Raw genomic sequence first — 25,086 nt, 5'->3', positions numbered from 1 at the left:
TTGCTGCTGGATTGTGTCAAAGAGAGAAGGCAACTGTGAAGCTTCTATGACCTAATTGTTACGCAGGAGCTGACATCATGTTTAAAGGGTAGCCCTGCCCATGTTAGTATTGGAAATCATTTTGCAAGTTTTATTAGGAGAACTAATAATTAGGAGAGTTATAGGGTAGCCAGGAAGGACCTGAAGAGAGAGCTAAGAGCAGCAAGGAGGGGACATGAAAGGTCCTTAGTCGGTAGGATTAGGGAAAACCCTAAGGCTTTCTATAGGTATGTTAGGAATAAAAGAATGACTAGGGTAGGAATAGGTCCAGTCAAGGATAGTAGTGGGAAGTTGCGTGTGGAGGCGGAAGAGATTGGGGAGACACTGAATGAATACCTTTCTTCAGTATTTACTCAGGAACAGGGCATTGTCGTCGATATGAATACTGAGTCACAAATAAGTAGAATGGATGGCTTTGAGGTATGTAGAGAAGAGGTGTTGGAAATCCTGGAAAAGGTGAAAATAGATAAGTCCCCTGGGCCTGATGGCATTTATCCTAGGATTCTCTGGGAAGCAAGGGAGGAGATTGCAGAGCCATTGGCCTTGATTTTTATGTCCTCTTTGTCTACAGGAGTAGTGCCAGAAGACTGGAGGATAGCAAATGTGGTTCCCTTGTTCAAAAAGGGGAGTAGGGATAACCCTAGTAACTATAGGCCGGTGAGTCTCACTTCTGTTGTGGGCAAAGTCTTAGAGAGAATTGTAAGGGATAGGATTTATGCACATCTGGATAGGAATAATGTGATCAAGGATAGTCAGCATGGTTTTGTGAAGGGCAGGTCGTGCCTCACAAACCTTATTGAATTCTTTGAAAAGGTGACGAAGGAGGTTGATGAGGGGAAAGCGGTAGATGTGGTATATATGGATTTTAGTAAGGCGTTTGATAAGGTTCCCCATGGTAGGCTACTGCAGAAAATACGGAGATATGGCATTGAGGGTGAGTTGGAGGTTTGGATTAGGAATTGGCTGGATGGAAGAAGACAGAGGGTAGTAGTTGATGGCAAAGTTTCTTCATGGAGTGCCGTCACTAGCGGTGTTCCGCAAGGATCTGTTTTGGGACCATTGCTGTTTGTCATTTTTATAAATGACCTGGAAGAGGGGTTAGAAGGTTGGGTGAGCAAGTTTGCGGATGATACGAAAGTCGGAGGAGTTGTTGACAGTGAGGAAGGATGTGGCAGGTTACAGCAGGATATAGAGAAGCTGCAGAGCTGGGCAGAAAGGTGGCAAATGGAATTCAATGTAGCTAAGTGTGAGGTGATTCACTTTGGGAAGAATAACAAAAAGATGGGGTACTGGGCTAATGGTCGGATACTTGGTAGTGTGGATGAGCAGAGGGATCTTGGTGTCCATGTACACAGATCTCTGAAAGTTGCCACCCAGGTAAATAGTGCGGTGAGGAAGGCATATGGCGTACTGGCTTTTATTGGTAGAGGAATTGAGTTCCGGAGTCCTGAGGTCATGATGCAGTTGTATAAGACTCTGGTGCGGCCGCATCTGGAATATTGTGTGCAGTTTTGGTCGCCATACTATAGGAAGGATGTGGAGGCATTGGAACGGGTGCAGAGGAGGTTTACCAGGATGTTGCCTGGTATGGAAGGAAGATCGTATGAGGAAAGGCTGAGACACTTGGGGCTGTTTTCATTAGAGAAAAGAAGGTTTAAGGGTGACTTGATTGAGGTGTACAAGATGATTAGGGGGTTAGATAGGGTTGACAGTGTGAACCTTTTCCCGCGTATGGAGTCGGGTATTACAAGGGGGAATAGCTTTAAATTAAGGGGGGGTAGATATAGGACTGAAGTTAGGGGTAGGTTCTTCACTCAGCGAGTCATAAGTTCATGGAATGCCCTGTCAGTTGCAGTGGTGGACTCTCCCTCTTTATGGGCATTTAAGCGGGCATTGGATAGGTATATGGAGGATAGTGGGTTAGTATAGGTTAGGTGGGCTTGGATCGGCGCAACATCGAGGGCCGAAGGGCCTGTACTGCGCTGTATTCTTCTATGTTCTATGTTCTATTAACTCTACTTTAAATCTCCAGGCTCTGAATTTCTGTTGCCTCCAGCATGAAAAGACATTCCAAAGTCCAGCAAGAAGATTCCTTCACCATCACAGAGGTTCAAATGAGGTCTGAGATGGAGGTAGTGCATCCAATACTTGAGGATAAACATGGACAGGGTGGCTGATGCCCATACTCTTACACCTCACTTCCTTTTGCCAGCAGCATTCTGGTAGTTTTCTCCTTAGGGGCTCAAATCTATGAAGCAAATTAGAGGGATAGCATCTCAGTTGAGTGTTTAGATTTTTGGGTCCAGTATTTCTGCCCTGGCTTCAGAGTGTCAGTTCAGCAGAGTTTTACAAAGAGAAATTATCACCAAGGTCACTTGAGTGCACACTGAGTCGGTCTCCTGAAAATACAATTGACTCTCGCCGTAAATCACAAAAGCCACTGATGAGTGACCAGTTTGCACTGGGCAGGTTACTGAAAGCTGGGATTTTTGCTAAATTGGGGAGATAAGATTAAATCATGTCAAATTGCATTTAAATTACATGCAAGGGGCATTAAGCATGAACTCCCCATCGCTAATTGGTGGCTTGTCTGTTTTGTTAATTTCCTACTGTCAGATTAATCACAAACAGTTTTCCTGCCACCAGCAGTGTTCTGTGAATAATTCCAGCATCTCCATGCCTGCCCACCTTGCCCCTGCATGAAATGCTCATCATTAGGCTGTTAACAAAACCAAGTTCATTACTGGGTCCAATGGCTGTAGCTCACCGAGTATTTATCCACTGGGTCATCACCCGATCTGCTGGCCTATTGAAACCTGCACCCATTCAGCAACCTTCCCACACCAGGTACATTCTGTCGCCTTGCTGAGAGCAAGATCACAGATTGTGAATGACTGTAAAGTTTCATTCGGTATGAGAAAATAAAGCAACAATAAAGCCACTGTTCACCCTTCATAGCTTTGAAAGAACTATCCAACACAAACTATTTTACTTTAAAGAGAGGAAATGAATGCAATCAATTATATGAATTGGGACCATTCAGCCCAGTCAGTTTGAATGTTAGTGTGTGGTTCAGACTAACATCAACAGCCCAGTTTTGACTCTACTTGTGGCGAAGATAGAATTGGGAGTTACTTTTGTCACCTGAGTCTGTTTCGAGGAGAGGAAGGCAATGGCAAACCATTGCTAATCAAAACTGCTAAGAAAAACAGCACAGGAGGCAGCATCGGCAGACAATAAGCCAAATATCTGCCTTCAGGCAGAGCACACAGTCATATAAATAATTTACACTAAATTAACTTAATAAATGTAATTCAATCATTACCTTTGCCATAATGTCAGCATAAGCCATGTAGAGGAAATCTTCTTCGAGATTACTGAGAAAATCATAAGAGAATGCTCTAAGTAATAAGATATAATAATTTTTAGTGGTTGTAGTTTGGTTTAAATGACACGGACTACAATTCCCAAGGAGTTCTCCTGATCTTCCTCCATAACCTTGGCACACCATCGACAGAATCAACAATCAACAGAAATGGCTTTTTTATATGCCATTTCGCAGGTTTCCTACTGAAGTCAGTGTGAGTTATCAGGAGAAGCTCCATAGAAATTCCATGCCGGCAATCAGACTATCAACCATTGTACAGATATTAACAAAAATTCAAACTAAAGATGTTGAATTAAAATTTCACCTTGTGGGGAAGAACTCAACAATCAGATCACTTGTGAATGAGCAGGACAAAAATGACCATAAAAGTCATGTTAATGCAAAAATTCAAATCATTCAGTGAAGGGAAGCTTCCTCCTTTCCCAGCCTGCCATCATATGACAACAGAGAGTTGACCTTAAGTTAGCTTTCTCCCAAAGCTGACCTTCACTCTACTGTTAACACACACACTGGATTAGCGCTTTGTCTCCTCTCTGCAACCATTACCACTCCCTTAGCCTTTTGTCCTGCCATACCTTTAATCTCTAAATTCCTTCACTCTTTAATCTGTCCCTGATTTAATCCTCCATTCCACTTGTTCCTGCCCACATTTGTCAGCAATGCAGAACACACCATTTATCCACATCTCTTCACTTCCAAAGGGTCATATTGCATTCAAAACATTAGCTCTGTTTCTCTCTCCACAAATGCTACCAGACTTGTTGAGTTTCTCCAGCATTTTCATTTTACATCAGAAGACGCATTGTAGTGATTCTTATTGCTCTCAGTAACTACTGCTTTGCCAGTATAATCTCTCTCCAGAACAAAAGATCACATAAAACCATAGTGTCCTATAAATTATTCTTTACCCATGTTGTAACTTTGACAGAAGTATGGTGAAATTGTTACTTATACACAAAGATACCTGTGTGGGAGTGGTGCCAAGGAATTTCCAATGTGCTACAGCTAAAAGGTCAGTTAGAGTGGAGTTGATTACCAAAGATGAAGTTTTGGCTAATTCTTACACAGAAAAATTCAACCCATTACAAATTGTGAGTTCAACTTGCAATGAGGTTTCTAGTTTTTGCAACCAAATGTGAACTAAATACACCATTTTCTGAAGTTAACCTTAATTTACATTTATGTTTGTAAAGACATTGTATCAGTGGAATAAAGAATCACATTTGTAAAGTTTAGATGTCAATGAAATGAAGAACCACAACTTCATGAACTTCAGGCCATCTGTGTACTTTATTCTCTCATAATATTTAGCTTTTTGGTCTTCTCTTGTGAAAAGCAAAGACAAAGAAAAGCAAGTTATATTAACTGAATCCTACCATTTTTCAGTTAAGGCTGTCCGACTGAAAAGAAGAATGAGTTGGTGAAGAGGGTCAAGGCGCTTGGTTCCCTCCTCTTCTTCCACTGGTTTTTCCTCCCCTGGTTTCTAAAGGAATACAGATAAAGTTATATCTAAACTGAAATTTCATTAGAAACATTATGAAACTAAATACCATCACAAATGGTACAGGTTGTCTAATAAAAGGCTTAATATTTACAATACAATTTTCAGTGAAATAAGTTGCATAATACAATCAGTTATTTGTTCTGAATGTACCACCTCATATAACTGCAAACGAACAAATTAGCCTTGCTGGACTATAGTCTATTTTCTTTTGACTTATACAGTTTGTTTTCCAGGTCTCAAACAGGCATTAACAACAAGACTAAGAACAAATAGTAGATTAATCAACATATATGAAGTGAACAGACTGCTGCGATTCAAACATGAAAACAAAGTCAAACCCTTGACAATGTGTTCCCTCTGCAATGTGCTCGTTATTTTATATATTTTGAACTTTTTAATTCAAATTTCCAACATTTGCTCTTCATGTGGCTTTAATCAATACATCACCACTACTTCAGCTTCCTTTTCCTGTAATAGTGTCTATTATTTATTATTCTTGGGACTGAATTGACCTGATAGTATTTAATGGCCATACTGAGTTATCCTTAAGGAATTAAGAAATTAAATTACAGGACGGAATGCTTCTGTATATTTAAGGCTGAGTCAGAGAGATTCTTGACCAGTGGGGAATCAAGGGTTAAGGGGAAAGGGCAGGAAACTATGCTTGAGGAATATCAGATCGGCCATGATCCTGAATAGTGGAGCAGGTCTACTCCTGTTCCTATTTCTCATGGTCTTAGTTGAAGGAGAGCTATCACATTGAACCACTTCTGTTGGATAGACACCAGCATTTTGGGTGCATGGGAACATCTGGCTTGGGACCAGGCTGGTTTGGAGCATAAGCCTTCAGTACCACACTCAGAATGTCCTATCAAATCAGCCATTTGTCGATATCATGTGAAGTCATTTTATTATTCCAAGTGATGAGGTACCTGATATACTTCTTTATATTGTATGACACCACAAAAGTGAAACTTGTTGCTATGTTTATATGTCAGATTTCAGAATGGAAAGTGTGAAAGGCATGTGGTTTTTCAATGAATGCTGGTGCACCCATGTAACATACCGAATGTGGAAAACTAACAAAGTTACAAATCACACAACATCAGGTTATAGTCCAACAGGTGTATTTGAAAGTATAAGGTTTTGGAGTGCTTCTCTTTTGTCAGGTAGCCACCTGAAAGCTTGTACTTGCAAATAAATCAAAACTATAGCCTGGTGTTCTGTGATTTGTAACTTTGTCCACCCCAGTCCAGCACCGGCACTTCCACATCATGAAAATTGACAACTTTAACCTTGTCTAATCAATGCAATTTAACGAGAATTACATTTTCTCCTTTGCTTAGAAATAACTAACACTGATATTCCTCTTTCCACTATCTTAACAAAGGCACTCTTTTCTTTTAAATGGATCACCTTCTTTGCTGAAAGAAAGTACAAAGAAATCAATCATGAATAAATCATTGCATTCATTGTCCACTTCAAACAGAGCAATGAAAGATGGCGTATGTAACAGACTCTTAAGTGATGATGGATTAGCTATCCTGGAACGGTAGAAGCAAAGGTATGAAATTAAGAACACTGTTTTACATTTCCAATACCCTATTAGTATCCTCAGAAATTAAACTGCACAAAGGTCAATAACAACATATAACTCACAGCTATATCCTCTATTAGCTTATCTTCGAAATAATGTTCCTCAGTTTCAATCCAGGATTTTTCATAGCCTTGAAGGAAGAGATTGACAGCTCGGTGCCTGAAGGGACATACAACAATGACAATTATGGCACATTATTTGTTTTGCTTGTTACATTAGGGCTATATCAGTCTCTGCATAATGTTAAACTGATTATGTTGCAAGCTGAAGCCCAGGTTATAACATTGTCCTATCAGTCATTGCCATTTGTTATGGCAATATCGGATCATTTCCAATCTCAACTTAGATTTTTTTCATCTACTTCAATCTGATTAGGGCATTTTAATAACAAAAAGTATAAGGATGTCTATACCAACTTGAATTGGCTTCTAATCTCTCATCTGAATCTCTGTTAATAAACATAGGTTCCTATCTTTATAACAATTTTCAAAATAACAGTTTTTTTCTTCTTATAAAATATGTCACAATAACAAAAACCCTTGAGAAATAATATTCAGCAGCATTTAAAATTAATGCGATTTTTGAGAAGATTAGTAGCTCAGGTTGAGATTCCAGTTGTAAGCTTGCATGCTGGTAGGTTTGTCCTGAGATGTTTTGTCAACAGACTAGGTAACGCCATCATTGAGCCTGCGGTGAAGTGTTGGTGTTCTGTCCTGCTTTCGATTCATGTGTCTTGGTCTGTTAAGGTGGGTGATATCATTTCCGGTTCTTTTTCTTAGAGTTTGGTAAATGGGATCCAAATCGATATGTTTATTGGAGGAGTTCCAATTTGAATGCCAGGCCTCTATTCCTGTGCATGTCTCTGATTAGCCTGTCCTAGGATGGATGTATTGTCCCAGACAAAGTGGTGTCCTTCTTCGTCTGTGTGTAAGGATACTAGTGACAGCTGGTCTTGTCTTTTGGTGGCTAGTTGATGCTCGTCTATCCTGGTGGCTAGTTTCCTCCTGCCTATCCGATGTAGTGTTTGTTGCAGTCCTTGCAGGATATTTTGAAAATGACATTTGTTTTTCTGGTTATTGTTACAGGGCCCTTTAGGTTCCTCAGTAGCTGTTTCAGTGTGTTGGTAGGTCTGTGGGCTACAATGATGCCAAGAGGTCAGAGTACTCTGTTAGTCATCTCTGAGATCTCTTTGATGTATGATAGTGTGGCTAGAGTCTCTTGGTGTGTTGTGTCTGCTTATTTGGGTTTATTGTTTAAAAATCAGTGGACTGTGTTTATCGGGTACCTGTTGTTCTTGAATATGCTGTGTCAGCATTTTTCTTCTGCTGCTTGTAGGTCCTGGGTGCTGCAGTGTGTTGTGGCCCGTTTAAATAATGTCCTGATGCAGCTCCGTTTGTAGACGTTGGGATGATTGCTCCTGTAGTAGAGTATGTGGTCTGTGTGTTGCTTTCCTATAGACGCTGGTCTGCAGTTCTCCATTGATGGTTCGTTCCAATGTGACATCTAGGAGGGGTAGTCTGCTGTTGCTCTCTTTAGTTTAAAATTAATATCATGAACCGCATTCATTTCTCGGTGTTATATCTCAGAAAGGACATATTGGCTGAAGAAAGTTTGTAACAGAATGATAGAAGTTTTAAATGATGTATTGACTAGGCTTTTATACTCCCTTAGTATAGGAGATTAGTGGTTGATCTCATAGAAATGTTTAATATCATTTGTTATGGACTAGGCCAGACTACTCAAAACATTTCTAAGCAGGCAGCCCAGACTGTAACTTTGCTATTCATTTTGGTAAGTGTACAATGAAAATTACCCGGAGTAAGTTAGCTAGGTTGACTACCAGGTTTTAAAACAGACAAAAATTTATTCACAAAGTTACAGAATGAAACACAAAGAACAGAATATAGAATACCCACAGAACTCAGTCTATTCAAACTAGACTTAATTATGCTGTTCCGAAAAAGTGCAACAGTCCCGATAAACAAACCTCTTAAACACAGTAAAAATGAAACAGAGGCTTACAGGTTGATGTTAGAAGGGCAGAAGGAGAGAGAGTCTAGCAGCCTGTTTCCACACAACCCACTGCTGAACTGAACTAACAACAAGAATTCAGCTTCCAGGACTGACCACTCCCCTTTCATTATACAGTTTACTTCTAAAACATGAAAGCTGTGGCCTAAAGTCTCATCTGTTTACGTATAAACAAAAAAAGCCTCTCAGTAAACCCTTTCATCTCTGTACTAAACCAGTTGAATCAGAACCCGGACTGTTTTAGACCCCTCTGAGAAAAACCAAGGGCACAGTATCCTTGAGAAAAGGAACAGCTTTTAGAAAAAAGGACCAGCTTTGTGACATTTTAAAGTAATTGATGAGGTGGATAAGAGAAACTATTTCCTCTGTTAGGCAAGTCATGAACATAGGACCAGAACCTTAAAATAGAGTTAGAGGCAAGAGATAAGGAAAGGGCAGCAGAAATGAAACACTTTGAGTTACAGTTGAAAGCAGAAGAGAAAGAAAAAGAATGAATGGCTTTAGCAGAAGAAAAAGAAAAAGAGAGAGAGTTTGAACTTCAAAAATTGGCACTTAAATAGGTAAGTCAGCTAAAAAGGCTGGAGATAAAGGCTGAAGGTCAGCTTAATGTGGAAGAGCTCAGTTGTTAATGGGTGATATCATAGAAAAGGAAAGTGAAAATCTAGCACTATCTTCTCAAAATGTTGTTGAGGTCAACAGAAAATCTAAGAACTGAGAGTTTGTTGGGTAAGGGTACTAAGGGTTACCGAACCAATTAAGGTAGGTAGACAGAGTTAAGCTAGAGGTCAACCATGATCTCACTGAATAGTGGGATATGCTTGAGCAGCTAAATGACCTAATCCTGTTGCTACATGAAGATAATGCCAATATCCAATTTGCCTAATGGTGCTGCTGGTGACAGCAATATCAAGTTTATCTGCAGTGAAATATAATGGTTTGTCGTGCAGCCTCTGAAGATTCCAGGATCTGCCAGGTGTTCCATAAAAGTTCACACGATGGCCTGCCATCAATTTCATTTAGAAAAAATAAACAACACGTTCCACTGTCAGTTTTTGCTTTCATCTGGCTTTATAAGCTGCACTTGTGACCAGAGTACAATGCCAGCCAAGTAAATATGAGTAAAGTGTACCTGACAGTCGGGAGAGCAACATTCCCCCAAAACTTGCACAGCAATGTCAAAGCAACTTGGGTGATGTGCTCGAGCAGCATGTAGAAAGGCAGAGACACTCCATGTGCACTATAAATGTTACCACCTGATACCGAGTGTGTACTCTTTGTTGAGTGGCTTAACCTGTCTATATGATGCATCTTGCCAGATGTAAGCAGTCCTATTAGAAGAATGAATACCTTCACTTTTAAAACCATATTCCTCCTTTAACTATGTCTTTGTCACCTTCAGAGTAGACCTCTCCAGTACCATACTCAGCACTTTTCCCAGTTACATCATATAAAAGATCCCACTTGGCAAATGCACCATTCTCCAAATCCTGTCTCCTGAAATAAATTAGTATTAGTTTGGGGTCATTTTCAAAAATGAATTATATTTAGCATTGATAAATTCCCTAGACCAGATGAGCTATGTCCAAGAGTATTGGAGGTGGTGGCTACAGGGATAATGGATTATATTTCAAAATTTTAAAGATTCTGAAAAAGTTCCTGCAGAGTAGCAAATTATTTAACATGACAGGCAGAGAGAAAGCAAGAAATACAGACCTATTCATTTGATGTCAGTCATTAGGAAAATGATGCAATCTATTATAACGAGTGTGATAACTGGATACTTAGAAAATAAGAATATGATTGAACAGAGTCAACATGGCTTTATGAAGGGAAATCATGTTTGACAAACGTGTTGGAACTTTTGAGGATGCTGCTTGTTGCAGAGATAAACGAGAGTCAACAGATGTGGTGTGTCTAGAGTTAAAGATAGTAAATAAAAAGTAGTAAATAATAAAAAGTAAAGAATAAAGTTAATAGGTTCTACGAGTTTTGGGTATCCTTGTATCCCAGTCATTGAAAGTAAGCAAGGAAGTGCAGTAGGCAGTAAAGAAGGCAAATGTATGGTATCTAATGTTATGGACCAGGCCGAACCTGCTCAAAATGTATTAAGAAGAGAGCTGAGACCCTAACCATTCTTATTTAAAGTTAAGTGCAAGGTATTGCATTCCAGATCCAACTTGATTGGTCAAACTACTTGATGCTAAACAAAACACACTTTATTTTTACACTACAGTTAAAATACAGACTAAACACAAATAAAGTAATTAGTTTAACTGTAACTCTATTGAAATGCTTAACAAAATAATAGATATATTAACTATTACTAATTAACTATTCCAATACAGTAGCATCCCGTAAACACACCTTTGGCAAAGGCAAATTCAACAAAGTTGATTATCTCATATACAATGCTAGCAGCGGGAAGAGAACCCTCGCTTTTAGCTGGAACAGAGAGAGGAATAAAAGTTTCCACATCCAGTGTCAGGACCCCAGCAACTGCTGACAGCTAAAACTAAAAATTCTGGTTCTGTGGGAGCTTGGCCCCATCCATTCATGCTGTTATAATTGTTCCAACTTTTTTTTTAAAAAGCCTCAAGGCCTCACAAGTTGTTTACTCTATTAGCAATGAGCTAGACTGCTCGACACCTCTGCCTCAAACTTTCTTCAGAAAAGAAACCAGGACAAAATGCACCTCTTAGAGCCATAGTATTGTCACACTAAGTACAGGAGTAAACATGTCTTCTGCAGTTGCATAAAACTTTGGTGAGCCCACACCTAGATATTTAATACAGTTTTGGTCATCTTATCTAAAGGCGTACATATTGCCATAGTGGGAGTGCAATGGAGGTTCATCAGATTAATGAGGAGACATTGAAGAAGTTGGGCCTGTTTTCTCTCGAGTTTCAGCAACTGAGAGGTAATCTTTCTGGAAATTTCCATGTACTTTGATGGGGTGTGACAGGAAAGACGCGAATAGGACTTTTCCTCTGATGCTGTGATAAGGATAAGCTGATCCATGCGTGGGAAGATATAAATGCTTGTTACAGGTTTATTAACTATAGTGAGAAAACAGTTAGTTCCTACCGTGGTAAATTATAGAGCGGTGCCATCCGGAAGCAGGCCACAACTGCCCGTTTACGTTGTTTTGACAGCAGTTTGTGCCAGACAGCCTTTTTAGATCTCTGGGGATGCTCCACCTAATGCATAAGGTAGAAATGCAAAGCTCAGGCTTACCATTACAATTGTGAGACCACTTGTGACAAAAATGGTTCAGTCATCGTTAGTTTAACCAATTCTGGAATTTATTCTCATCACGTCCACGACAATGAGATTGTACATGGGTTGACTGGTACTTTAAGGTTTGAAGCCAAAGCCCATTTGAAATCATACTATCAGACATTAACATACGTTGTGCACTGATACAATTTTTTTCCCATTTGCTATTACATTACTCAAATGTTAAGACAGCAGCTTTACAATGGGTTCAATAATGTGTAACTTAGATGATTTTGCGTTTACAGCTAGACCTACAGGAATGTACACAATGGCAAATAATGTGGGTAGGTTTAATCTAGGCTCTGCTAATGCAAGTTAAACCATGGAAACAGAACATAGACCAAAGGATCTGTTTGCATGCTGTACATCTCTATGACTCTATGTTCAAACTCGTAAAAGGAAATTTTAATTCTGCAATAAAGAAATTATTCTTAATGAGGAAGTAATCAAGTCTAGAGCCCCAGCCTGGAGCACGTATGCAACCTGGGCAGTGATGCATCTGCAGAGCTATAACAACAGAGAGCTAATCAATGGACCTCACTGCAATCTGATTTCACCAACTCAGGTTGAATGATGTGAGGATCAAAAAAGAATGATTCCTCAACAGAACTAGGGCTCTTGAGGCATAAGCATTGCCAGGGATGGGGGTGGGGTTTGAATGTGGGGAGCTAAACAGAAACTTAGTAGCAGATCATTAGAGAAGCAGAGAAATATAGAGTAGTGGAGACCTGACGTTTCCTTATAGCATGAAGGAGCACCCTTACTACTCCTAAGCCCCAATAATACACTAAAATACTACATTTATTTCCCTTTTTGGTAGTTTCCAAGGTCTGTTCCTGAATGGTGCCAGGTTTCCCCAGCAGAGAAGAGTGGCGTGTAATGGGAAGTGGATGAGAATCATGTTGGGTCAGACACTGCTCCAATTTTACCCTCTGACTCGGGTACAACTGTTTGCATTGGGAATCAGAGATTGAAGGTGAATCTTGGGAAGCGAAGACCAGGCAGAGTGATGTGACCCTTGCAGAAATGCAAGGAACAACTAGACATAGCAATGGAGGGAATGGAGAATCATTTCAAGTTTACGAACTGATTGGCCTTCCTCATTTATATGGTAATCTCAGCCGACTTGTAATCCAGAACACCAGGTTAATGTTCTAGGGACATGGGTTTAAATCCAGCTATCAGAGACAGCTAAATTTGAATTCAATAAGAAAAATCTGGTATTAAGCAAAAGCTGGACTAAAAAACAATGTAACCAGTGTCGATTGTTGTAAAAACCCATATAGTATACTAATGTTCTTCGGAGGAGGAAATTTGCAGTCCTCTACTGTCCTACCACACACACACACACACACGAGTCAAAACCTACTGCAATGAGATAGACCCTTGATTAGGAGCAGGTAATAAATGCTGGACTAGTTAGCATCACTCACATCCTGTGAGCAAAAACAAAAAAAGTTGCATCAAAACTGCAGCACACAGAATTCTACACCAATGGACTTATTGGGTACCTTGAGTGGCACGAGGAAATAATGAGAAAGTTGGAACAATACATTGAGAATGGAAAAATAAGATTCTTAACATCAAAAAGAATAATTACCAATTTTTCCCTTCAAGGATGAAACACTCATTTCTAAATTTCACTAATGAACAGGGACTATCTTACTTCATTTCAGTAATCTCCCCTCATTTCTATTCAGTTCTCAATTCTCCCCTCCTTCCTCAATAAACTAGGTGGCATCAGTTTCTGACATAACAGTCAGAGCGGTTACCTGGCGGCAGATGTTTAATGCTTCTTCAGGATTTATGACAACTCGATGTTCACCACCATTTCCCTGGACACCATCTTCTTTCACTCTTTGTCCATGCCAATGGGCATCACCAAACCAGCAGTCTCACCACATCGTCATAGCTGTATTCAGACCAACTTTCAGCCAGTTTAGCCCCCCAGGACTTTATTTTGCAGCTCAGGAAACTATGACTTGCACTTACTTCTGCCAAATTATAGGGACACACATGCACCTCATATATCCATACAAGATGCATCTTTTGACTCTTCATTTACTTTCTTCATTCTCGCTCATTTTGCACGGACTCAGAGATTATCAGGTTCTCTGACTTTCATTGATTTTTAGTGTGTCGGTTCTGGTGTTCCAACTTACAGGCTGTCAGTCTCTTTGGACTGCATTGGTATTCCTTGCAGAGAGAAAGGCATGCACTATGTCACTGCTCAGAGCATGCAACTATCAAGGAGGTAGATATATTGCTGCACAGGCCAATGCTACCTCAATACAGCATATGCCAGCAGCTTATGCAGAAACATACTGCACATGCTCCAACTTTGAGCGGCACTGCTGCCTCACAGCACCAGGGTCCCAGGTTCAATTCCAGCCTCGGGTGACTGTCTGTGTGGAGTTTGCACATTCTCCCCATGTCTGCGTGGGTTTTCTCCAGGTGCTCCGGTTTCCTCCCACAGTCAAAGATGTGCAAGTCAGGTGAATTGGCCATGCTAAATTGCTCATAGTGCTAGGTGCTTTAGTCAGAGGGGAAATGGGTCTAGGTGGGTTACTCTTCGGAGGGTTGGTGTGGACTGGTTGGGCCGAAGGGCCTGTTTCCATCATTGTAGGGAATCTAATCTAATCTAATAAATGGCTATGTCTGAAAGTCAGAGGACATTAGTCCTTAGTGCAGTCAAATGACTCTTTCATTGTCACTGAGCCATGTCATCTGCAGAACTTGAGCTCACATGGGGTCTCCAACACTGGTCTTCCAATCCTTGGCTCGGAGATGGGCCTGGGATGTCACTGATGCCATTTCTCCATGTTACACCAGTTTATATCTTCCCTCTGTGACGAGCAGTCAGTTATCCTGGGCAATGCGATTATCAAACATTGCTGGCTTCCCCCATATGCAGGGCTCTATAGATTTTGCTTTGAAAGCACCCTATCACCAACCTGCCAAGTTCATCAAAAATAAAGGCTTCTGCTCCATCAATGTGCAGTTGTGATTGTGTGACCAGTAGTGCCAGGTCTTGGAGATCTGGGCAATGTCATTCTGCATGCATGCTAGCAAACTCAAGGTTTGTGCCTCATTCCAAGGTCCTCAGGCTAAATAACGATGGCTGCTGGGAGAGAAACAACATCCCCACCAAACAAGGCTGATGAGACCTTTACAAAAGTCTCACACTGACACAGTACAGAGTTACAATGCTTCTCAGTTGGCCACAGTGCGAGAGACAACAGGCCTCCTTACTTTGAGGTTTTGCTGCCTGGACTGCTGACTTGACGTATCACTGGGGCAAGCTGTGCCTGCCAGAACTGGCGCGGACAATCTCTTGGATGAAGAGGAAGTGGAGGATCCACAGCAATGATGCAGATGAGGAGCAGGATATTGATGTGAGAAACATCCAAGAGACCATGATAGATCTAAACATCACCAAATGCAAGAGGCTAGACACTACCTCTGACATCTCCCCTAAACCTTCCTCCAATAACCTTAAAATTATGCCACCTCGTGATAGCCATTTCCACCCTGGGAAAAAGTCTCTAGCTATTTAGGGCGGCACGGTGGCACAGTGTTTAGCACTGCTTCCTCACAGCGCCAGAGACCCGGGTTCACTTCCCGCCTCAGGCGACTGACTGTGTGGAGTTTGCACGTTCTCCCCGTGTCTGCGTGGGTTTCCTCCGGGTGCTCCGGTTTCCTCCCACAAACCAAAAATGTGCAGGTTAGGTGAATTGGCCATGTTAAATTGCCCATAGTGTTAGGTGAAGGGGTAAATGTAGGAGAATGGGTCTGGGTGGGTTACGCTTCGGCGGGTCGGTGTGGACTTGTTGGGTCGAAGGGCCTGTTTCCACACTGTAAGTAATCTAATCTAATCTAATCTAATCTATTCACTCTATCTATCCCTCCCATCATCTTTTACACCTCTATCAAGTCACTTCTCATCCTTCTTCGCTCCAATGAGAAACGCCCTAGCTCCCTAAACCTTTTATCATAGCCCTCCATTCCAGACAAGATCCTGATAAATCTCCTCTGCATCCTCTCTAAAGCTTCCACATCCTTCCTATATTGAGGCGACCAGAACTAAACACAATATTCCAATTGTGGTCTAAGCAGGGCTCTATAGAGCTGCAGCATAACCTCACAGCTCTTAAACTCAAGCCCCCTGCTAATGAAAGCCAACATGCCATTCGTCTTCTTAACAATCATATCAACTTGGGTGGCAACTTTGAGGGATCTATGGACATGGACCCCAAGATCCCTCTGTTCCTCCACACTGCCAAGAATCCTGCCTTTAACCCTGTATTCTGCATTCAAATTTGACCTTCTAAAATTAATGACTTCACATTTTTCCAAGTTGAACTCCATTTTCCACTTATCAGCCCAATTCTACATTCTGTCAATATTCGGCTGCAACCTCCAACAGCCCTCCACACTATCCAAAACTCTACAAAACCTCATGTCATCGGCAAACTTACTAACCCACACTTCCACTTCCTCAACCAAGTCATTTATAAAAACCACAGAGCAGAGGTCCCAGAACAGATCCTTGCAGAACACGACTGGTCACCGAGCTCCAGGGTGAATACTTTCCATCTACTACCACCCTCTGTCTTCCACAGTTCTTGCCTAATGGCATTGTAATTCCCCCTCCCCCAATTACTTTCCCATATTATCTGCTCTTATCCCTCTCCATGAGTATAGTAAAGGTCAGGGAGTTGTGATTTTTATCACTGAAAAGCTCTCCCACTGAGAGATCTAACACTTGGCATAATTTGTTACCAAACACCAAATCCAGTATGGCCTCCTCTCTCATCGGTCTGTCTATACATTGAGTCAGGAACCCTTCCTGGACATACCTGACAAAAACTGCTCCATGCAAACTATTTGAACTAAGGAGATTCCAATCAATACTAGGGATGTTAAAGTCACCCATGACAACAACCCTGGTTACTTCTGCACCTTTCCAAACTCTGCCTCCCAATCTGTTTCTCTGTGTCTCTGTTGCTATTGGAGGCTCTGTAGAAAACTCCCAGTAATGTGACTGTTCCTTTCCTGTTTCTGACTTCCATCCATACTGACTCTGTGGACAAACCCTCCTCGTTGACCTCCCTTTCTGCAGCTGTGATACTGTCCCTGATTAGCAAGGCCATTCCCCCACCTCTTTTACCTCCCCCCAAATCCTTTTGAAATGTCTAATCCCTGGGACATCCAACAACCCCATTCCTGCCCCTGTGATATCCCAGTGTCTGTAATGGCCACAATCTCACAGGCTCAAGTACTGATCCATGATGTAAGCTCATCATCCTTAAGGTCATATATCTGATGATGTGGAGGAGCCAGTGTTGGACTGGGGTGGACAACGTTAAAGACCACACAACACCAGGTTATAGACCAACAGGTTTATTTGGAAGTACTACCTTTCAGAGCGCTGCTGATAACAACTACCTGATGAAGGAGCAGCAGTCCGAAAGCTAGTGCTTCCAAATAAACCTGTTGTACTATAACCTAGTGTTGTATGATATTTAACTTTGCCATATATGTGAACCTAGTTATTTCTGCACTCCTTGAAATATTTTGTTGCTGAATAAATACATTCTCATCCTTATGACTGTTCATGTGGTAACTTTTGGCTGATCCCACCTTTCTGTACCCACAATTTACAGGTCCTCCTTACCATTTGGGAGACAACAGCAGTTATGGAGACAGTAACATTGCATGGCCAGAGAAAGGCAGCAATTGCTTCAGTTCCTCTCAACAGGCAACTGAAGGGACAGTAGGGACATGAACTTCTCATTGTTCACTTGCCTTGCCTTGAAAAGCAGAAAGACAGGATGACACACTGGCAATGGAAATAGAACATAGAACATAGAACATAGAAGAATACAGCGCAGTACAGGCCCTTCGGCCCTCGATGTTGCGCCGATCCAAGCCCACCTAACCTACACTAGCCCACTATCCTCCATATGCCTATCCAATGCCCGCTTAAATGCCCATAATGAGGGAGAGTCCACTACTGCTACTGGCAGGGCATTCCATGAACTCACGACTCGCTGAGTAAAGAACCTACCCCTAACATCTGTCCTATACCTACCCCCCAGTGATGTGAAATCATCACTGATTCAGTGCTCTCACTTATGACGTGCATGTAGGTGTGGCTGATTTGTGCAGGGCAGGCCCCCATCTAATCCCTGCACATTGCTTTTCACCTCAGTATTGTGAACATTTAAGTGCAGTGCCTTGGCCCTAATCATTAACACCATAGCTAAAGGATCAGTGAATCCTAATGCTATATGTTTGTAAGTAATGAGCAATACTTGTCAATGACCAACTGTCATCCTTGTGATTAGATTAGATTCTCTACAGTGTGGAAACAGGCCCTTCAGTCCAACAAGTCTACACTGACCCTCTGAAGAGTAACCCACCCAGACCCATTCCCTCATTTAACCCTGACTAACGCACCTAACACTATGGGCAATTTCGCATGGCCAATTTTGGATTGTGGGAGGAAACCAGAGCAAGCCCACACAGACACAGGGAGAATGTGCAAACTCCACACAGACAGTTGCCTGAGGCGGGAATCTAACCCAGGTCCCTGGTGCTGTGAGGCAGCAGTGCTAACCACTGAGCCACCGTGTTTGACAAGGCCACTCATCTCATTTCTCTCACACGTGTAAGTTAAGCAGGTCCAACAGCTACAAAGAACCTGTAGCAAAGATTTTAAGAGTGCGAGTGTATGTATACTGTATTAACAAAAGCTAATATTTGTTGTTGACAATGAAGTATCACCTTTACCATCCCTGTGCCCTCAATAGGTTTTGTTTGTCCTCTCCCTTCCACGATGTCAAACTGCAGGCGCAACCTTGGCATCTGGAGTGGAGGGAACCAACTTTGTAGTTGGCGCTGTTGACTAGGTTGCTCATGCCCTGGCATATATGGACCTAAAGTGCCCAGGGATACTGGATGCCCTGCCCGGCTGCAGGTCCAACATTCTATGCTTAGGCTTTTGTAGGCTTCAGTATCACAGACATGGGCAAAGGTATAGGGGACAGGTACCTCTGCTAAATTCTTAGGGGTAACTTAGTAGAGTTCTGCCTGTTGCTTCTTTTTCTCCCTATGGGTATCTGCTTACACTACCCTATCTTCCAAGAGGTTGAGGTTGCTCATACCCTTCTCACCTTGCCATTGATACTGAGCACCCATGGCTACAGCAATGGAGTACAGGTACCTGCACGTAAAACACTAGCTGTGCAAGACCTGGCTGTCCATTGTAGTTACCACATGATGTATGAAGGCAACCACAAGCACATATACTGAAGCCAGATGGCACTGATAAAATTGATGGAATCCTCTGTCTTTCGATCCAGCTAATAGACTGTCTCTGATAAACCTGTCTGCTGTTCTTGTGCCTTGCTATGCATTTTGATGAAGTCATTAATTGCTGAGGCCGTAAGAGTATCTTCTGCCTGGGGCTGAGCAAGTGCCTCAGCAAGGTTTCTGACAGTTCTCCAAGTGTCTGAAGCTCTGCTGAGATGTGACAGTGATATGTTTGCCAGATTGTGATCCTGAGTCTAATCCGTAAAAAGCTCCCACCAAGGTGAAAGTCTCTGAGCTGGTGGAAGGTGCAGGTGGAAGTCTTGCTGTTAGATCCTCTGAGGGATGAGTGGCTTCCCCCTCAGAGATGGAAGTGAAGCTCAGCGTCAGTGGTGCTGGCCTCTGACTTGCAGTCTTTCGCTCGGTCCCACTAGTGCCTGCTTAAGAGGAGAGATGGCAATAGTTGTGGATGAAAAGGCTAAAGGCTTGTGCAGGTTAAGAAATAAGTGAGCACTAGCGTTAATAGTAGAGCAGTGCAGTACTATGAAACTCATTTAGTCTCCACATCCCCTCTTGAGCGGTCACTTTTTCTCAACCCAGCTCCAGCACTCTTCCTGATATGGGATGAGAAGCCTAATGTTTATTCTTCACTCTCTGTACCTGGTTATGAGGCATATTTTCATCAATGAGACAAAACCTAAGGTGGCACAGTGAGTCAGTGGTTAGCATTATTGCTTCACAGTGCCAGGGACTGCTCTACATTGCATTAAACCCAGAACACAGAACTGATCTGGGTCGCCATCTCCTGGGTCTGGTGAATGGTCTCTTTTGCCAAGGCTGGAGGATATAGCACTGTCCTCCCATCCGTCAGCACTTAATATTCCTATTTGAGCCATTTTCATGATTAAAATGATACAGAACAAATGTATATGGGCAGTTCCTGGCTGGCAGCATCTGAAATACTATGAAGCCGGGGCTTATTATGGAGCCAGCGGTATGAACATTGCAACATCCCAGCAGTATTAAGCACTTCTGCTTCTATCACGCTATCCATGAGACCTTTGTGTTTATTTGTTAGTGGCACGTGGATGTCACTGGCCAGATTTTACGTTATTACCCAATCATCATTGCCCAGAGGACAGTTAAGAGTCAATCACTTTGGTGTGGGACTGAAATCACATGCAAACAGACCAGGTAAGGACTGCAGACTTCCTTCCCTAAACCACATCAGTGAACCAGATGGATTTTTATGATAATTGACAGCAGTTGTCACTGGATTAGCTTTTTTCTCCCTTTTCTTCCAGAATTCCTTTTTAGATTGAATTCAAATTTTACTATCTGGAATGGTAGGATTTGAATCCATGCTCCAGGAAGATTAGCCTGGAATTCTGGATTACCAGTCCAGTAACATTACTACTATTTCACAACGCGACTGGCTGGATGCATAAGTCATGAGCCAAGGAGTAGAAGCTTGCGTGGGAATGTTGACATGGACCACGGTAGATGGTCCACATTGGATCTCACTCGAAAAGCACTTCGGCAAAAAAATTGGGATAATTCAGCTGTCAGCTCCAAAAGACTGTTGAATTTCCTATTCCTGATAAACCTGCTGATATTCCCAAGTATTACTACAAATACAAACCAAAGTTATGGCCTCTTTCAGACAGGCATCTTGTTAAGGCACACAAATTAGTGTTCGATCATCGCCACAGGATCTGGGAGTAATACAACCGTGTGAACAAGAACCGTGTGCTTTACACATTTCAGGCACTGTGATCGGACAGGCCTCACAAAAGTCTTTCCACCTGCTGCCTGCCTCTCCTATTCCCTTCGTTTGGGGTCCCCTCAATCTCTTCCCACTATAACTCCCCTTTACCCCCTGCCTTTCACCCCATTTAACCCCTATTTTAAAATCAGTTCCTCAGAAAGTGTGTATTTACAAATTATAATCACTTGAATTAAATCCTCAGACCTGCTCCAAGTGGAAGATCACATTGGCAATATCCAGCACACGCATCACCGTTTTCTCTGGATCAGATGAAGCTTCATTCCTGTTAGGTAGATCTTTGTAAAGGGCCATCTGCCACCTAATGGCAGGATCTTCCAACTGTGGGAAAGAACAAGTGTTAGTGATATACACAGGAGCATGCATGAGCAAAGATAATTCTTCTATCTCTGTGCAAATGTTTTATTAAAGCTCACATTTAATTCTATTTAGTTCAGAATACAGAACCTTGAACCAAGAAAATCAATAAATGTTTTCGATTGCACTGCTCACCCCACTGCTGTTAAAATTTAGCCACTTGTGGAGTTTGAACAACTCAAATTTAAATAGTGATCAGGAAAGTAAGATGAAAGATACAGAAAATGACTGTATACATATGTAGAAGTATGGACTGTCCTGAATGTAGTAAAGCTGTATCAAATAGCAACAGTTCAGATGTTCAGAAGTTATAAGGACAAAGAGTCAAATGATTTCTGAACATTATCTAAACTTTGAGATTAAACTGGGGCCGTACATTTTCTCCATAAGTTTTTTAACGTTTTATTGTGTAAATAATTCACCAAAATTAAAACAGTACTAAAATCAAAGCAAAGCTGAAGAGAAAGTAAACAATTGAAGAGGGGTAAACAGGCACAGTCTTTTCCCTGGGGTCAGGGAGTCCAGAACTAGAGGGCATAGGTTTAGGGTGAGAGGGGCTGGTACAATTGCAACATTTAAGAGGCATTTGGATGGGTATATGAATAGGAAGGGTTTGGAGGGATATGGGCCGGGTGCTGGCAGGTGGGACTAGATTGGGTTGGGATATCTGGTCGGCATGGACGGGTCGGACCGAAGGGTCTGTTTCCATGCTGTACATCTCTCTGACTCTATGACTATAGATAACCACCAAGACTGCAGAACACCACAATCATGTGATTGTAGAAACCAGCATATGAAAAAGTAATCAAATCTTGGGAATGATTGCAAAGCAACCAAGCTCAAGATCTGAGACATTTAGGTAATGTCAAAAATGCAAAAGTAAAATCCAAATAAAATAAAATGATTACTGAATCCTGGGATAGGATTAAGGTTGCAGCATTGCGATCATTTCCATTTTGTTGTACTTATTGCAATATTTGTATTATTTAAATTTATTCCAGACTACAGGTTTTTTGACACTTTCCCGGACTTTACAATGGTTATAATGATCCAAACTTGAGTGTTGGCCATCTATACACAAAAATTGCTAATCAATACACTCTCCAAGCTTTGAAACTAGCAGTACTTTGGGAGTCTGCAAATGTACAGAATACCATGGAAATGCAGAAGCTGCTGTCAGTCAATCTAAGCTCCTCTTGCAAGTGTGTTATTTAAATTCTCAAGAGCGAAATGTCTAAGCAATCAGTGAATTGACGAAACATTCTACTTCTTCATTATTAGTTTAACTGTAAAAAAAATTGAAAAAGTTACACCTAGTTGCATGAGTTGCTACAGGGTTTATAGTCATATACCAAATTTATAACAGCTGCTGAAAGCCGAAGATCATAATTGGAATGCCATTCCCCCACACACAAGTTTTAAAATAACATTTTTAGAAGCTTATTCATAAAAGTTTAGCTTCAGTCTTAATACAATCTCAATCAGAAATATTTATTGTGCTATCTGAAATAAGGAAATTCTGTGCTTTTCACCTCTTGGATGGTTAGCTGTGGGAATATTTTAATGTCATTGGCTGTTTCCTCATATCCTGACATTACTGTTACTAGTCACCTTGAAATCCCCTTGATTTGGTACTAGATTTTAATGGCCATCAGCAAAGGAGAAGTCTGCATTAGAGAGACTACTGGATCTTTATGCATGGGCAGCTTTCTTTGAAATCAGTCACAAGCATTGTTGTTTCGCTATTGACTGCAGTGTTTTTTCATTAACCTACTCAAATATATTGTGACACATCACTCTTTGGCCCAGACGTAGCCACACTAGATGATTTTTAAATCAACTTATTCGGACATGTTATAACACATCTCCAAGCCAGGTGTAATGTGAACATGGAACCCTGACCTAGAGTTATGGACACTAACAGTGCAACATGATTCTCCCTCTAAAAAATATTTTGGTCAACCCATTTCAAAATGTTCTGAAATAAAACAAAGATGCTGGAAGTCAGAAATGAAAATAGAAATTGCTGGAGAAACCCAATAGGCCTGGCAACATCTGTGGAGAGAAAGCAGAGTTAATGTTTCAGGTCCAGGTCCCCTTCTTCAGACATGCTGCATTCTGAACGGTTCTGAAGAAAGGTCACTGGTTTCAAAATGTTAACTTTGTTTTCTCTCCACAAAAGTTGCCAAACCTGTTGGGTTTCTCCAGCAATTTCTGCTCCTGGAAAAGTTCTGACACTGTTCCAGAACAGGTGGGACTGGAATCCAAATCTTCTGGCCCAGGGATTTGTATATTACCATCATTCTACAAGATCCCATGACTATATAATTCTTAATTAATCTATTTTGAGATATTATGACACACCTCTGAGGCAGGTGGGACATTGTGACACAAGACCACTTGGTCACTGACACTCACTATGTATGTGCAATTAATAGATAATGAGGGATACACTGAAGTGTCAATAGCTGTGATGTATTCAGTGCATTTTAATGAAAGGGCATCAGGTGGTTGATCATTTGTACTGAAAAGTGGTTTATTCAGTAATTTTCTCTCAAAAATTCATTTGAGATATCAGTATTAATTAAAAGTCAAATGATCTAATGTATTTATTTAATTTACAAACAGTAACCCTGAGCTCATTTTGATATAATGTACAGGTTGCATTAGAAAACATGGTAAAACTCTTTGAGTCAGAGAAGGCAATAAAAATGGAACTGGTACACTTCAAATTCCCATTAATTTGATGTACATTTAAGATGAAAAGAAGAAGATATCTTGTAAAAAAAAATTCTGGTTGGATAAGATCATTTTATATGCAACATTAATAGTAAGAAAATCAAGATGTGTCCCAAGGCATAAGTGAAATATTATTCAAATTTAAGGTGTTGCCAATTGTAGACCAATGGCATTGAAACCAACATCAATCATTCATTTATTCACATCTGTACATTAAATAGGTCATTCCATAACATTAAAATATAAATTGTGATAGCACATTCTACAAAGGCAAGTAGTTTTATAAATATACAAAGACAGCACTATTCTATTGAAAAATCAATTAAAAATAGAACATTAACACACCACAGAAGATTAAGCATCTCTTTTTTATTAGTAATCAATTCAATTATTCAGATTTAGATGACTATCCTGTATGAGTAGACACAGCTTGTAGCATCTAAGCAAAGCATGCGCTTCACCTAAGTTTAGCAACCAGCATCCCAAAATACTCTTGGGGGTCTTCGAGTGTCTCTTCAGAAACACATAGTCAAGAAAAAAAATCATTTTTTTTAGAAGCTGACAAAGGAGCTGGTTCATCTCTGAGAATAAAGCCAAATGAACAGCATATTTTTGCATGGTCAAACGTTTATAAATGTAAGTGCTGGCATATCTGGACCTGAGTTAGTGAGCCTTGAAATGGATTTGGAAGATTTGCTCTGCATCCATTTCACAATTACGGTTAGTGTCTTCAGCAGTCTCTTGAAATAAAAGGCTCAATAATGAAAGGCAGCATGCAGGCATGCAGGAAGAGAGAGATGGATATGTGAAATGAGTAGTTAAAAGATTTTACACAACAAAACAGCCATTGCAATGCAACTTGTATGTAATTCATGCTTGAGCACAGCAATGCAATCAATAGAAAGCAATTTCACAAACACACACAAACTGCAATTGCTTAGCAAGTAGATAGTAACTCCAGATACCTACTTTCCCCTGAAGGTGAAGATTATTGCGAATTATTTCTCTAACTTCATCTTCTGTATCTTTCTGTTTTAAGAAGGAAAAATAATTAC

General features: G+C 41.0%; 1 protein-coding gene across 1 annotated transcript in view; it reads right to left on the bottom strand.

Annotated features, from left to right (window-relative positions):
- The window catches only part of ryr2a (ryanodine receptor 2a (cardiac)), a 769,474-nt gene that overhangs the window by 104,906 nt on the left and 639,482 nt on the right, over window positions 1–25,086 (bottom strand). Inside the window, exons 71-76 of the mRNA XM_087991236.1 lie at window positions 25,001–25,060; window positions 21,122–21,256; window positions 11,644–11,756; window positions 6,591–6,687; window positions 4,804–4,910; window positions 3,365–3,416 (exon numbers count right to left, since the gene is read on the bottom strand). Coding sequence (XP_087847362.1) covers window positions 3,365–3,416; window positions 4,804–4,910; window positions 6,591–6,687; window positions 11,644–11,756; window positions 21,122–21,256; window positions 25,001–25,060 — 564 coding nt within the window. The remainder of the gene's footprint in view (window positions 1–3,364; window positions 3,417–4,803; window positions 4,911–6,590; window positions 6,688–11,643; window positions 11,757–21,121; window positions 21,257–25,000; window positions 25,061–25,086) is intronic.

The sequence above is a fragment of the Chiloscyllium plagiosum genome, unplaced genomic scaffold, assembly GCF_037043375.1.
Source record: "Chiloscyllium plagiosum isolate Xiang-an unplaced genomic scaffold, Cpla_swu_hap1 HiC_scaffold_10, whole genome shotgun sequence".
Classification (NCBI taxonomy): domain Eukaryota; kingdom Metazoa; phylum Chordata; class Chondrichthyes; order Orectolobiformes; family Hemiscylliidae; genus Chiloscyllium; species Chiloscyllium plagiosum.
This window is presented reverse-complemented; position numbering and strand designations above follow the sequence as displayed.